The 16,002-nt window shown below is 43.9% G+C and overlaps 1 protein-coding gene across 2 annotated transcripts in view; it reads left to right on the forward strand.

Annotated features, from left to right (window-relative positions):
- NUDCD3 (NudC domain containing 3) overlaps positions 1–16,002 on the forward strand; it is a 112,044-nt gene that overhangs the window by 57,555 nt on the left and 38,487 nt on the right. For both annotated transcript variants that reach the window (XM_017871688.1, XM_017871687.1), the window contains exon 3: positions 11,303–11,435. In XM_017871688.1, the coding sequence (XP_017727177.1) occupies positions 11,303–11,435 (133 nt within the window). The remainder of the gene's footprint in view (positions 1–11,302; positions 11,436–16,002) is intronic.

The following is a 16,002-nucleotide window of genomic DNA, read 5'->3' on the forward strand; positions in this document are numbered from 1 at the left end:
AGACGGAGTCTTGCTCCGTCTCCCAGGCTGGAGTGCAGTGGCGCGATCTCCACTCACTGCAAGCTCCGTCGCCTCCCGGGTTCACGCCATTCTCCTGCCTCGCCTCCCGAGAAGCTGGGACTACAGGCACCCGCCACCATGCCTGGCTAATTTTTGTGTATTTTTAATAGAGATGGAGTTTCACCGTGTTCGCCAGGGTGGTCTCCATCTCCTGACCTTGTGATCCGCCTGCCTTGGCCTTCTAAGGTGCTGGGATTACAGGCATGAGCCACCACGCCCGGCCTGTTTTCTCTACTTCTGGACATTTCTGAGAAATAATTGTGCCATTGGTATGCATCCTTTTTGATACTATAGGTACTGTAGATTTGAGTGTTAGGGGTTTTCTTTGGCCTAATTTTTTCTCACATGGGAAGTCTTTTGAGAATTTAAATGGTAAAGCTGGTCTTAATTTTTCTGATTTTGAATGAACAGGAAAATAAAATTGAGTGAAGACTAAAGTAAGATACTTATGTAATTCTGAATTTTTTTTTTTAAGGGATGGGGGTGTCTCACTATGTTTCTTTGGCTGATCTCGAACTCCTGCCATCCAGCATTCCTCCTGCCTCAGCTTCCCAAGTAGCTGGGATTGCAGGCGCAAGCCTCTGCACCCAGCTTAGTTCAGAATTCGTATATTGACATATTTATGGAGTAGATTATCTAATTTTGTTTTAAAATATGTATTTCACATTTAAATACTGCTAAAAAATTAGGAAGCCTCTTTCCCACATTAAAATAACACAATTTAAGAAAAAATTCACTGTACAAACTTCCATTTTTAGTAGGTTAAAATAGTTTTATAGTAAATATACTGATTTTTGTTGATGTTGGCTGACCATCTGACACAGATTGTCAAAAGTATTCCCTAAATATGCATTTAAACCTATCAGAGTATTAGTGGGCATATTATCAGTGATTCCGAGTATCTTGCCTTATTTTTTTCAGTAAATATAGAATCATCTAGTTCTTTTTAACTGTAGCCACAAAGTTAATTTTAAAATGTAAAACACATTTTCAAATATACTTCTTATAAGAATTTTTTATTAAAGTGAGCCTTCCTGACTAATCAAACAGTGTCAGTGGGGCTGCCCCAGCCCCTGTGGCCCCCACACTGGCCAGAATCAGGTCAGTGACAGGGTAGTCCCTGGGGTCTCTCTCTGTGTTCCTCAGCTGGACTTTAAATGGCAAATAGAGAAGATCAGCAAAAGGCAAAAATTGGTTCTTTGAAAGAAAAAAACATCAACATAGACAAACTTCTGGTATAACTTATTAAGAGAAGAAAAGAGAATTTACAAAGAAACAAAGATGGAATGATATTGGCAGGCATGGTGGCTCATGCCTGTAATCCCAGCACTTTGGGAGGCCAAGGCGGGCGGATCACGAGTTCAGGCATTTGAGACCAGCCTGACCAACATGGTGAAATCCCGTCTCTACTAAAAATAGAAAAATTAGCCGGGCATGGTGGCACACACCTGTAATCCCAGCTACTTGGGAGGCTGAGGCAGGACAATTGCTTGAACCCAGGAGGCGGAGGTTGCAGTGAGCCAAGATCGTGCCACTGCATTCCAGCCTGGGTGACAGAGCAAGTCTCTGTCTCAAAAAAAAAAAAAGGAAAAGAAAGAAAAAAAGGAAAGGGGGTAATAACAAGTAGAGAATAAAAAAAAAAATATGAGTAGAAAATTGATGTAACTCTCTTTTAGACTTTAAGGAAGGCAGGAGTTCTGAGTATATAAAAATGTTAATGTTAAAAAAGATTGGTGCATTTGACTATATTAAAATGAAGAATTTGTGTTGACTAGATAGACATCTTTAAAGTATGAAGACAACTTATAACCAGAAAGTATTTGTAAACTATAAACCAACAAATAATTCTTATCCAAATATATAAAGAACTTCTACAAATCAAAGAAATTACAAACAAAAGTCATGAAAGACATGAACTGGGATTTCACAGGTGATGAGACATATATGACCAATAAGTATATGAAGAGCTGTTCAGCCCCATTAATAAGCAGAGAAATGTGAGTTAAAACTATACTGAGAACTATTTTTATGTATATGTAATTGGCAAGATTTTATAAAGTCTGACAGTACAAAGCATGGATCCTGTAGTTCTGTAGCATGACCCACTTTGCTGGTGAGAGTAAATTGGGGCAATCCCTCTGGAAAACAGTTTGGCATTATCTCTTAAAGTTGAACATGTATATATCCTTTGACCTAGAAGTTCTACTCCTAGATGCATAGCCAAGACAGACTCTTTAGATTTTCAGAAGTACACAAAAAGGAGGGAATAGCATAATGAATGCCCACGAAACTTTCACCCTGCTTCATCACTTAGCAACACGTCATGGTTGTTTCATCTTTCTCCCTACCCTCAGACTTTTGGTTTTGTTTTTGATGGAACAAATCCCAGACATCATGTAATTTCACCCGTAAATACTTCAACAAGAAATAAGGACTTAAATTTAACAGAATTATCTTATCTTACAAATTTATAATTCCTTAAAATCATCTAATACCCAATCAGTATTTACTGATTTTCCTGATTGTCTCAAAAATTTTTTTTTCTTCAAATTAGCATCCCAGCAAAGGTCCAAACATTGAATTTGGTTGATAGATCTTATGATTCTTAATTTAGAGTAGTTCCCCTTCTCATTTTTTGTCCCATGCCATATATTTGTCCAAAAAACTTAGAACTTAGCCTTGCATAATTTCACTGATTCTAGATCTGGCTGACTGTGTGCTCCTGGTTTTGATGGCCGTGCTTCTCTGCCCCTCGTCTTTACTGTGAAGTGGTATTCAGACCTGTAGGTTGGAATGGAATCGAGGTCCCGTGTTGGGGGCAGTGGTACCCAATAGGCAGGCCCTTTCAGGGGGTACATAGCATGTGTGTCACAGATATTTGGGGTGTTCTGGATCCTTCTGTCACAGGTTCCTCCTCAGCTTTTCACTTGGTGCTCACCAGGAATGAATGAAAGTTGCCAGACTCATTGCCTTCATTACAGAAGATGGTGCAAGATAGTGATGTTCTCATTCTGTTTTACCTTCTTTGCTTATTATCTGGAATTCTTATTTAGGGGCATGGCCTTTCTGAAATTACAGTTCCTATGGAACCATTTTATTGATGACTTTTCAGGTTGAGCTGTTCTCTGATCACTAAAGGTGACCCCTGGAGATTTTGTTTTATGAACTCATGGAATTTTTTTTTTTTTTTTTTTTTTTTTTTTGAGACGGAGTCTCATTCTGTCGCCCAGGCTGGAGTGCAGTGGCTTCATCTCGGCTCACTGCAAGCTCCGCCTCCAGGGTTCATGCCATTCTTCTGGCCTCAGCCTCCTGAGTAGCTGGAACTACAGGCACGCGCCACCACGCCCAGCTAATTTTTTGTACTTTTAGTAGAGATGGGGTTTCAACGTGGTCTCGATCTCCTGACCTAGTGATCCGCCCACCTCCACCTCCCAGAGTGCTGGGATTACAGGTGTGAGCCGCTGCACCCGGCTGAACTCATAGATTTTTAATATACTACGTGCTTTAGTACATTGTGGACTTCATTTATTTATTTATGATTGTCCCATCTTTGGCCAGCAGGGAGCCTTCTGAAATTGACTGATGTGTCCTTTCAGCATGACCCTCCTGATCTTCGACAGTTCCCCACTTGCTGTAAGGAAGACAGCTAGGCTAACCCTGTGTGTTCTGGCCCCAGGTTGGGGACTAGCCACATCTCTAGGAACTCTGGCTCTCCTGTTGGTGAGTTAGCATTGTCTTTGAAGTAGGCAGCTACCGTCATTGGAAGACCAATGTGTGGTAGATGCTAAAGAGGTAATAAATCAGGTGTCGATAAAATTGTTGACACTAGATTTTTAGAAAAAGCACCTTACAGATAAAATCTGTAGAATTATAAGAGGCATAACTTATCTCTCCAAATGTCTCAGAGGGTTCAAGAATCATCCCATAGTCATAAAAGCTGCTCAGTGAGCTATCTTTCCATAGCCAAAGACTTTCTAAAGGGAAAGGACTGAGTAAGAAAGCAGTACTGAGTGTCACGATACCTTGTTTTAGTCATTTTAAATGGTTTGTTCCTCACCTTTTGGGAGAGATGCTGTTAGTCTTCCCATTTTATAGGTCAGGGGACCAAGGCACAGAGAGGCTTAGTGACCTAGTCCCTGGTTGGTGTGCAGGGAAGCTGGGCTTGACCTCAGGTTGGACACCATGGACACACAGAGCATGGAAACTGCTTGACTGCTGTGGGACTGGCTTGGAGACATTGATTTGTAGGACATACTTGAGACCAGAGCCCGTGGCCCGGGGTGGCTGCTACATTGTCACCAAGCCTTTTGTGCGGCTGGCTGAGGTGGCATGTTATCCACAGTTGGCCTGATGGCGGGTGGCGGGGTGGGGGTCACGTCCCTGCTAGTAAAGAAGCATGAACTTAGAAGTAATGCATGCACAGCAACTAAAGGAGCCTAGTGGGTAGGGGAGCCTCAGTGGGAGCTGGGCAGCAGGCAGGGAGGCACCGCCCTCTAGACAGATGAATCTGGCAAGAGTTGCAGGAAGGCTGGTTAGTATGAGTTGCTTGTCTGTGCAGAAGCCTGGGAGTGGTGACTGGCTCCAGCCTGTCCCTTCATAAGTGAGAAGGTTGAAGGCTGCAGAAGTCAAGACCAAGGCCCAGTCTACGTCTGGGTCGCTGGGGTTGGGGCAGACCTGGCAGCTGGGGGCCTAGGGCTGGGGTCCAGGCATTGAGTCATTTTTGAGCACTGAAATCCGCATGAGTGGACAAGCTCTTGGGAGTGAACACTCCTAGGAAGATACAACCGAGAAGTAGGAAGTGGGCCTGGCCGAACATGAGTTTTAGGCTTCAGAAGCAGGGCAGTGGGCCTCAAGGATGGGTCATTTTTATGATAATGCTTATTTTATAAAGCTTTGAAAATGAAGAAACCCAGAAGAAAATTGACCGTATTTCCATCAGGTGGAAGGAATCTTGAGTTGAGACTGAGCATAGGCAGGGAAGAGTTGACAGATAAGGAGGAGTATTCATTTGTGGGAGCAGGAGGAAAAAGGGAGGAAGGAATCATGACACTCAATCATGGGCTACCTTGAGTGCCTTGCTGAGGCCCTGGCCTTGTCTCCTGGGCCATAGGGAGCCATACGAGGTTGTTGAGAATAATGTAGTCACAGTGGCATGCGAAGAGACTGAGAAGAGAGGCAGCCATGGCTCCCATCCTGGTGTGAGATGTGCCAGGTCAGTGAGATGAGAAGAAAATTGGTAAGAGACAGGTGAGAATTTCAAGGGAGAGAGTGAGCCATGTCTGCTGGTTGCCTCATACCTATGGCACGTACATCACACACATATATACTGCATGCCCATACCACACCCATACTATACCTTATGCACACATATGCACACTGCATGCATACATGCATACCACACACATGCACATAGCAGACACATACTGCATGCCCACAAGCACCACACACACACCACATACATTGCATGCACATGTGTACCGCACACATGCACCACACATACAGACTGCACACACATTACACATGCCTATATGCACGTGCAGGTACACATATACCAAACACATGCATGTGGCACACACACATTGTATGCACACACATGTACCCCCACACACATATAGTGCACACATACCTTTATCACGCAGTGCACTGCACATATACCACACATATGTACTATGCACACATACACACGTGCTGGCTTAGTCCATTTGGGCTACTATAACAAAATACCATAGCCTGGGTGGCTTGTAGACTACAGAAATTTATGTCTCACAATTCTGGAGGCTGGAAGTCCAAGATAAGGCACCAGTAGATTCAATGTCTGGGGAGGCCCTGCTTCCTGATTCATGGATCTCTGTTTTCATGTGGTGCTCTCCCATGGTGGAAGGGATGAGGAAGCTCTTTGAGACCTCCATATAAGGGCACTAATCCCACTCAGAGGCTCCACCCTCATGACCTAATCACTTCCTAAAGGCCCCACCTCCTACTGCCATCACCTTCGGGGTTAGGATTTCAAGATACACGTTTTAGGGGAACACAAACATTTCAGACCCTAGCACACATATATGTACATTGCACCCAAATGTTGTGGGACCTCTCCTGAGGGGACAGTGAGGTCAACAGGTGTTGAGGTGTGATGACAACTCTCACCTGGGATAATGGAAGGAGATGAGGGTGACAGGGATGTTGTCATCTTTGCACAGAGTAGTGGCTTTTGTGCAATGTAGTTAAGGGCAATGTAGTTAAGAGTGTTAACATTTAAAGGGTAGACAGGATTGATTGCAAGAGACATGAAAGAACAGCTGTATTTGGGGTGACAGAGAGGGGGTTGACAAATCGGGCCTCAATCACTGAGCCCCAGGGGGCGGGAAGTGGGGAGCAGCAAGCTTGACATTTCTGTGCAAACACCTCCGCTTTGGAATCACTGGCTGTGACTTGGGGAGCCAAACCTCGCCTTTAGTCAGGCAGTCAATGCCTATCGTAGGCATTCTCTCTCTGGAGAAGAGCTTGAGGTCAGCCCTTATCTGGTTGAATTATAAATCTATTACAGGTTTGGGGCTCTAGCTTCCTAGGCAAAACTCTTTAGGTTAGGTCTTTGACCTCCTTTTACTCTTCATTTTACATATTTGCCACTAGCTTTTGGAAAATCAGGATTGTCTGATCCTGTTTTGTTTTTTGTTTCGTTTTAGAGACAGGGTCTCATTCTGTCATCCAGGCTGGAGTGCAGTGGCACAATCATAGCTCACTATAACCTTGAACTCCTGGGCTCAATCCATTCTCCCACCTCAACCCCTCAAGTGACTGACACTACAGGTGTGCACCATATGTGTGGCTAATTTTAAAATGTTTTGTAGGACGCGTCTTCTTATATTGCCCAGGCTGGTCTCAGACTCGTGGCCTCAAGTAATCCTCCTGTTTTGGCCTCCCAAAGTGCTGAAATTACAAGTGTGAGCCTAGCCTAATCCTGTGTTTTTTAAAAACAAATGGGAGGAGGCTGGGCACGGTGGCCCACGCCTGTAATCCCAGCACTATGGGAGGCTGAGGCAGGCGGATCACTTGAGGTCAGGAATTCGAGACCAGCCTGGCCAACATGGTAAACCCCATCTGTACTAAAATACAAAAATTAGCTGGGAGTGGTGGTGCGCACCCGTAATCCCAGCTACTCTGGAGACTGAGGCAGGAGAATTGTGTGAACCTGGGAGGCAAAGGTTGCAGTGAGCCGAGATTGTGGCATTGCACACCAGCCTGGACGACAGAACGAGACTCCGTCTCAAAAAAAAAAAAAGGAAGGAGAGAGGACCTTTTGGTTTCTAGTGGCAGCACTCAAACAGGTGGATTGGGTAGGTCAGGTTCCTGACGATGAGTCTCAGAAATCTGGTCAGAAACCTGACCTACTCAGTCAAGAACTGCTTGCCTGCATGACAGTGACTCCTGGTGACAGTCAGTGCTGCCAGCTCTCCCTGTGCAGGTGACCCTGGTGCCTGGCTTGCCACACTCAGCAGCACCTAGGCCTGCAGTTTGCCAGGAAGGGTCTGGCCTATCCCCAAGGAGACAGAGGGCCCTGCTACCCACAGCACCCAACAGGCAACAGAGCCTGTTCTGTGTTTTTCCTTTAACACATTTAGAACCTTGTTATCCCAGCTCAACAGGAGTGGGAGCTGCAGGGAGACCTACTCCATAATCTTCAACCTGACTGCTGACTCACTTTCCTACTCCCACCCTTGGTGCTGAAGCATGGATGCTCCCTCCCCTGCCTCCTACCGTGTGCCCAGGCCTGCAGCTGCAGGGGTGACCAACAGTGGCACAGTGGGGGCCAGAGACACCTGCACTTGACAGGACGCTTATTTTTACATACTCTTGGCTGGAAATAATCAACCTTATTTAAATAGAATGTGCATTCAGAGCACTATAAAAAGCACCCAACAACTTGCAAGGGCTGTTTAAGGAGTGATTCTCCTGCTTCCTGTGGAGGGAATCTGCAGGTTCCATGCAAGAGGAGCCAGGCCAGGGCTGCTGAGGACATGGCAGGAGGATGGGGTGAGGCAGGTTCTGTGTGACCAGAGCCCTCTCCAAAAGCATACAGCTTTACTGCAGTGTGTAGTGGCAAGGGTGACAGATGTCCCCCCTCACTCCAAGGCAGAGACTGACTGCCATTTGCCCTGGAGGAGGCAGAACCCATGTGGGCATCACTGGTGGTATAAGCTGAGTGACTGCACTGTTGCTGGCGGCAGCATCCCCAAGGATATCCCCCGGCATTATACTCATTCTCCTTTCTTGAGAGAGCCATTTTTCCCCCCCCAACTTTTGAGGAGTCTTCATGTTTACTCCCTGATCTCTGCCAAGTGCTGGGGCCATGTTGGTCTTTATTTTGTGTGTGTGTGTGTGTGGGTATTTTATTTGTATGTTTTCATAATTTTGACTTTTTTCAAATGGTAATGTATGTACAAAAGTGTCAATGAAAAGAAGTCTACAGTTTCCAGCCATAAAAATAGCTGCTGCTATCTTATTGTTCTTTTGGAAATATTCTCTACATGTTCAAGCATATTTATGTCAGATGTGAGTCTTAAAGCTGCTGTCAGTGCTCACCTAGAAGGATCCTGTGGAAACTTGGGGGCTGGGTGAGTCCTCCTCTCTGTGTCTGACTCCTTTGTACTCTGCTCCAAGGGTCAGGCTAGTGCTGCTGCTGTGGCCCTGGGACCGCACCTGGATATAGGGGCTGCAGGGTGCATCACTGTCTCCTGTTAGCATTTTTTAAAGAGAACCATTTTTCTCTTGGTTATAAAAATGTCTACATATTCTAGGGAGTTTGGATAATACCTAGGTACAAAGAAGAAAGTCAGATTCCTTGTTACTCTACTATCAGAGATAACCAAAAAGATTTAATGTGCTTTTTTTCAGTCTTTTTCATATATGTGTACACACATGTGTGTATGTTATGTTTCTTCTTATAAATTAAAGTCATTCCATACTTAAAAGTAACAATACCCCCTTTTCAGTTTTATGGTATATTGAAAGCTTCCTCCGTATCACTAAATAGTCTTTGAAAATGTGTTTATTGGTTGCATCTAAATCTTTCTTTTGCTGCCCGTTTTCAACATACTGAACATTCTTTAGTTTCCTTCCCCACACCCTGTTTCTCATGTCGTTCAGCCAGGAATCCTATGTGACTCCTGGTTTCCATATGTCATTTCTCTGTCCCACAGTGGCCCGCCTGTGTGAGTAGTTTAAGGCTGACATCTCTTCTGAGTGTCTAGAAGTTAGTGGTTGGTGTCTAGTCCTGCCAATATTCAGTGCTGAATTTTGAATATCACCTCTGATTGAAATTAGTTTCCTTAGCCACTGTGTTTGTTCATGCTACCACAATAACGTACCACAAAATGGGTGGCTTAAACAAATGTTGATTCTCTCAGAGTTCTTAGAAGGGAAGTCTGAGATCAAGGTGTCAGCAGGGCCATGTTCCCTCTGAAGGCCTTAGGGGAAGATATTCCCTCTCCTCTTCAAGCTTTGGGTGGTGTCCTGCGGTCCTTGGCGTTCCTTGGCCTATAGGCACATCACTCCATTGTCTCCACATGGCCTTCACATCGTCTCTCCAAAGTCCCCCTTTTAAGGACATCAGTCATAGTGGATTAGGGCCTACCCTAATGACCTTGTTGTAACTGCATCACCTGTGTAAAGACCCTGTTTTTATTAAGGTCACATTCTGAGGTCCTGGGGATTAAGATTCCAACATAGCAAGGGGACCCAATTCAGTTCTTAACAGCCACCAGTTGCCAAGCCCAGAGGACTCAGGCTGTGGTGGAGGCCCAGCTTCATACATAGACAGTGTGCAGAGCATACCCACGGTAGGTAAATATGTTCTTGTCTTAGATCTCTGGCCAGAGAAAGCCTGCGCTCTTGGACCACCCCTTCCCAACCCTTGTCTTGCATGTGTAAGATACATAGATGTAGATACGTGTAGTTTTGTGTTTTCCTGTATGAACAGGATCATAGTACACACATTGTTTACGAGCCCATGTGGCTGTCTCTCTGCCAGATTTTTTCTGCTTGTCTCTGAGCAGGCCCTGGAGAAGTTGACTGAGCTGCACCTACTGTTGGAATGTTCTGTGTTCGTAGCTGCTGCCTCCTCCATGACTAGGCTTTTGTCTGTAATTTAGATCTTCAGTTCACTATAATGGACTTGTGAGTCTAAACTTACATAGTGTTTATATTATTAGCATTGTTACATTTTATGGAAAATATTATATTTTATTTTTAACGTCAGCTTCTTGGTAGGTTTATCTGTATCTGTGCTGTGTTTATAACAGGCCTATACAATACAATTTGCTTGATTGAGTTTTTTAGGCTATCTCATTAAACGTTTTACTTATGTCTTACAAATGATGTATATAATTTTAATGCAGTCCTTTTAGCTTTGATTTATTTACTAGGAGAAAATAGAGGCTAGGGGTTGGATTAGGATTGAAGTTTAGCAGCTGCAGGATGAAATAGTTTTGCCTTTTTTTTTTTTTTTGAGATGGAGTTTCGCTCCTGTTGCCCAGGCTGGAGTGCAATGGTGCAATCTTAGCTCACTGCAACCTGCAACCTCTGCCTCTCAGGTTCAAGCAATTCTCCTCCCTAAGCCTTCCAAGTAGCTGGGATTACAGGCATGTGCTCCCATGCTCAGCTAATTTTTGTATTTTTAGTAGAGACAGGGTTTCACCATGTTGGCTAGGCTGGTTTCGAACTCCTGACCTCAGGTGATTCACCCACCCTTGGCCTCCCAAAGTGCTGGGATTACAGGCATGAGCCACCACACCTGGCCTCTTTTTTTTTTTTCCTTTTTTTTAAAGATAGGCCTTGCCAAGCAGTTTATAAGAAACCAAGGACTCATGAGCCTAAGAATTTTATTAATAAGGGCCCTCTGGTTAATTAACAGGCCTGGATCTCAGTACTCTGAAGGCCAGCAGCACCAGCTATACTTTGACTGTGGTCCCAGATACTTTTCCTAAACTATAGGGTGCTGCACTGAGGTTTCTTTTCTGTAGCTTTTCCCTTGTCATGTGATTTCCAGGGGTATCATGTAGGAGGGTCAGAAAAGAAATCACCCGAAAAGAGGAGGGGTTTGCAGATGCCAGAGCAAGTGAGCTTGAGATGAAACTTGAGTTGGTCACATCTCCAGGATGTAGGAGTGGCATGTGGCTGGGTTGCCCATGGGGTCGTCTGCTCAGGCATGGCTGGCTGGGATCTTACCTTTTTTATTCTTTTTCAGGATTCAGGAGCAGTTCCAGAAAAATCCCGACAGTTACAATGGTGCTGTCCGAGAGAACTACACCTGGTCACAGGACTATACTGACCTGGAGGTCAGAGTGCCAGTACCCAAGCACGTGGTGAAGGGAAAGCAGGTAATGGCCTTGGTGGGTAGTGGTGGGCGGCTTCACCCAAGCCAGTCATAGCTGTTGCAGGAAAGACCCTGCATCCTTGAGGGAGTGTTGAGATCGCCTTTGGGATGTGAGGCATGTTCCTTCTTCTGCCCTAGGAATGAGCTGAGCACACCATCCTTGCTCCCCTCATTCTGTTTGTGAGGTTCTCCCAGCTGTTCTGCAGAAATCTCCCTCTGGTGTTGGTGAGCCCTGTTCACACTACTTCCTGAGAGAGAAGCCCAAGCATCTGATGTCCTCACCTATTTTATAAACAAAGCCATAGATACTCTTGGGGTTCCTATTGTAGATGGCCAGCCTCTCAGTTTTCAAGGGAATACTCAAACATTATCTTGGTGAATTCTCTTTTTTCCTAAAGATTAAATCTGCCTTCAGTTTCCCTAAGAAAAGTCCAGTCAACTAAATGTACAGTGATAGCTAACATACATTCACATAGCATCTGTCATGTGAGTTTCCTGGGCTTTGCCAGCCCAGGGTCTAATAAACTCAAATTAGACAAAGTGACACAGTGGGTAGCACCTCCCCATGTATGGTGATGAACCATGCATCACAGAGATGAAAGGTTTATGATTTAATTCTCCATAACCTTTAATCACAGGAGAAAGAGAACTCTCAGACTCTGCAGTTCTCAGTTCTCCCAGGGCAACATGGCTGCACAGGAGGGAGGGAGAGACGGAGGGACGGAGGGACAGGCCCACCCCATCCCAGCGTCCCCACTTGCTATCCTTGCTATTTTTTTTATTTCCTCCTATTCACATAGGTGGCATGCATGTGCCGAGGATAAGCTTCCTGGTCCCCACACTTTTTTAAGGTTGACTTGGAGTCTTCATAGGACATCCCATCCCTGCTGGGGCCAGCCACCTGTTGTCATTCCCTGTGCCTCTATTACTGCTTAGCGGTGTGATGGGTAGGCCTGTAGTTTGTGCACTGATACCAACCATTCTGCTTTCCCCAGGTTTCTTTTATGCCTCCTCAGGGAACAGGTGTCAGGCTGTGGGCCTTTGCTTCCCTCAACAACAAACACAAAACTTATTTTTCTTCAGCTACAAACACCCCGTCACCCCCCTTTAAGCTACATCAGATCATGGGTGAGACCCATTGAAGCCCCTTCCAGTCCTAAGAGGCAAAGCAAAGAACCCAGGTCACAGTGATGAAGTGGATGGCCAGGCCTGTGCGCTGTGAGGGTCTTCCATGGAGCAGGGAGCCATGTCGTGATGTACCTGTAACATTCACAACTTGAGTTTTAAAAATTAAAGTTTCTGAAACCTCCATCTAATGAGTTTAAGTGAGTATAAGTTTAATCTTTTTTTTTTAAATAGAGTTGACCTCGTTCTGTCACTCAGGCTGGAGTGCAATGGCATGATCACGACTCATTGCAGCCTTGAACTCCTGAGTTCAAGCTATTTTCCCACCTTAGCCTCCTGAGTAACTGGGACTTCAGGTGCTTGCTATCATGCCTGGTTAAGTTTTAAAATTTTTTTTGTAGAGATGGAGTCCTGCTGTTTCCCAGGCTGGTCTTGAAATCCTGGCCTCAAGTGATCCTCCCTCTTCAGTCTCCTGAGTAGCTGGGATTGCAGGTGTGAGCCATCATTCCCACTGGAAGTTTAATCTTTTAGTGGGAGAGAGATGTCTACTCAAGGAATTGTGATAAGAATAACATTATCATAGGTTGTTGTAAATAGATAATTTTCGCTTAAAAAAACTCAAGTAACAGTGCAAAATGGGACATTACATAATTTAAATCCATAATATAAAAAAATCTGATATATGCCAGAAACTGTATCCATATTTCGTTCTTCATGAGAACCTGCAACCTGTGAAGTAAGTAATTTCATTCTTTTTTTTTTTAATTTCTTTTAAAAAATTTTTATTTTACTTTAAGTTTTATTTTACTTTAAGGGATGCATGTGCTGAATATGCAGGTTTGTTATGTAGGTATACATTTGCCATGGTGTTTTGCTGCACCTATCAACCCGTCATCTAGGTTTTAAGCCCCACATGCATTAGGTATTTGTCCTAATGCTCTCCCTCCCCTTTCCCCCGACCCCTTGGCAGGCCCCAGTGTATGATGTTCCCCTCCCTGTGTCCATGTGTTTTCATTGTTCATCTCCCACTTATGAGTGAGAACATGCAGTGTTTGGTTTTCTGTTCCTGTGTTAATTTGCCCAGGATGATGGTTTCCAGCTTCATCCATGTACCTGCAAAGGACATGAACTTATTCTTTTTTATGGCTGCATAGTATTCCATGGTGTATATATACTACATTTTCTTTATCCAGCCTCATTGATGGGAATTTGGGTTGGTTCCAAGCCTTTGCTGTTGTAAATAGTGCTGCAGTAAACGTACATGTGCCTGTGTCTTTATAGTAGAATGATTTATAATCCTTTGAGTGTATATATACCCGGTAATGAGATTGCTGGGTCAAATGGTATTTCTGGTTCTAGATCCTTGAGGAATCACCACACTGTCTTCCACAATGGTTGAACTAATTTACACTTCCATCAACAGTGTAAAAGTGTTCCTATTTCTCTGCATCCTCTCTAGCATCTGTTGTTTCCTGACTTTTTAATGATCGCCGTTCGAACTGGCATGAGATGGTATCTCGTTGTGGTTTTTATTTGCATTTCTCTAATGACCAGTGATGATGAGCTTTTTTTTTCATGTTTGTTGGCCACATAAATGTCTTCTTTTGAGAAGTGTCTGTTCATATCCTTTGCCCACCTTTTATGGGGTTGTTTTTTTTCTTGTAAATTTCTTGTAGATTCTGGATATCAGACCTTTGTCAGATGGATAGATTGCAAAAATTTTCTCCCATTCTATAGGTCGCCTGTTCACTCTGATAGTTTCTTATGCTGAGCAGAAGCTCTTTTGTTTAATTAGATCCCATTTGTCAATTTTGGCTTTTGTTACAGTTGCTTTTGGTGTTTTAGTCATGAAGTCTTTGTCCATGCCTATGTCCTGAATGCTGTTGTCTAGGTTTTCTTCTAGGGTTTTCATGGTTTTAGGTTTTATGTTTAAGTCTTTAATCCATCTTGGCCGGGCGTGGTGGCTCAAGCCTGTAATCCCAGCACTTTGGGAGGGCGAGATGGGCAGATCACGAGGTCAGGAGATCCAGACCATTCTGGCTAACCCGGTGAAACCCCGTCTCTACTAAAAAATACAAAAAACTAGCCAGGCGAGGTGGCGGGCGCCTGTAGTCTCGGCTACTCGGGAGGCTGAGGCAGGAGAATGGCGTGAACCCGGGAGGCGGAGCTTGCAGTGAGCTGAGATCCGGCCCCTGCACTCCAGCCTGGGCGACAGAGCGAGACTCCGTCTCAAAAAAGAAAAAAAAAGTCTTTAATCCATCTTGAGTTAATTTTTGTATAAGGTATAAGGAAGGGGCCTAGTTTCTGGTTTCTGCACATGGCTAGCCAGTTTTCCCAGCACTATATATTAAATAGGGAATCCTTTCCCCATTGCTTATTTTTGTTAGGTTTGTCGAAGATCAGATGGTTGTAGATGTGTGGTGTTATTTCTGAGGCCTCTGTTCTGTTCCATTGATCTATGTATCTGTTTTGGTACTAGTATATGCCGTTTTGGTTATTGTAGCCTTATAGTATAGTTTGAAGTCAGGTAGTGCAATGTCTTCAGCCTTGTTCTTTTTGCTTAGGATTGTCTTGGCTATGTGGGCTCTTTTTTGGTTCCATATGAAAGTTAAAGTAGTTTTTCTAGTTCTGTGAAGAAAGTCAATGGTAGCTTGATGGGAATAGCATAGCATCTATAAATTGCTTTGGGCAGTATGGCCATTTTCACGATATAGATTCTTCTATCCATGAGCATGGATTTTTTTTCCATTTGTTTGTGTCCTCTCTTATTTCCTTGAGCAGTGGTTTGTAGTTCTCCTTGAAGAGGTCCTTCATGTCCCTTGTAAGTTGCATTCCTAGGTATTTATTTTCTTTGTAGCAATTGTGAATGGGAGTTCATTCATGACTTGGCTCTCTGCTTGTCTATTATTGGTGTATAGGAATGCTTGTGATTTTTGCACATTGATTTTGTATCCTGAGACTTTGCAGAAGTCGCTTATCAGCTTAAGGAGTTTTTGGGATGAGACAATAGGGTTTTCTAAATATACAATCATGTCATCTGCAAACAGAGACAATTTTACTTCCTCCCTTCGTATTTGAATACCCTTTATTTATTTCTCTTGCCTGATTGCCCTGGCCAGAACTTCCAATACTGTGTTGAATAGGAGTGGTGAGAGAGGGCATCCCTGTCTTGTGCTGATTTTCAAAGGGAATGCTTCCAGCTTTTGCCCATTCAGTATGATATTGGCTATGGGTTTGTCATAAATAGCTCTTATTTTTTTGAGATATGTTCCATTAGTACCTAGTTTATTGAGTGTTTTTAGCATGAAGGGGTGTTGAATTTTATTGAAGGCCTTTTCTGCATCTATTGAGATAATCATGTGGTTTTTGTCATTGGTTCTATTTATGTGATGGATTACATTTATTGATTTTCGTATATTGAACCAGCCTTGCATCCCAGGGATGAA

Source organism: Rhinopithecus bieti, unplaced genomic scaffold, assembly GCF_001698545.2.
Source record: "Rhinopithecus bieti isolate Rb0 unplaced genomic scaffold, ASM169854v2 scaffold_6908, whole genome shotgun sequence".
Lineage (NCBI taxonomy): Eukaryota > Metazoa > Chordata > Mammalia > Primates > Cercopithecidae > Rhinopithecus > Rhinopithecus bieti.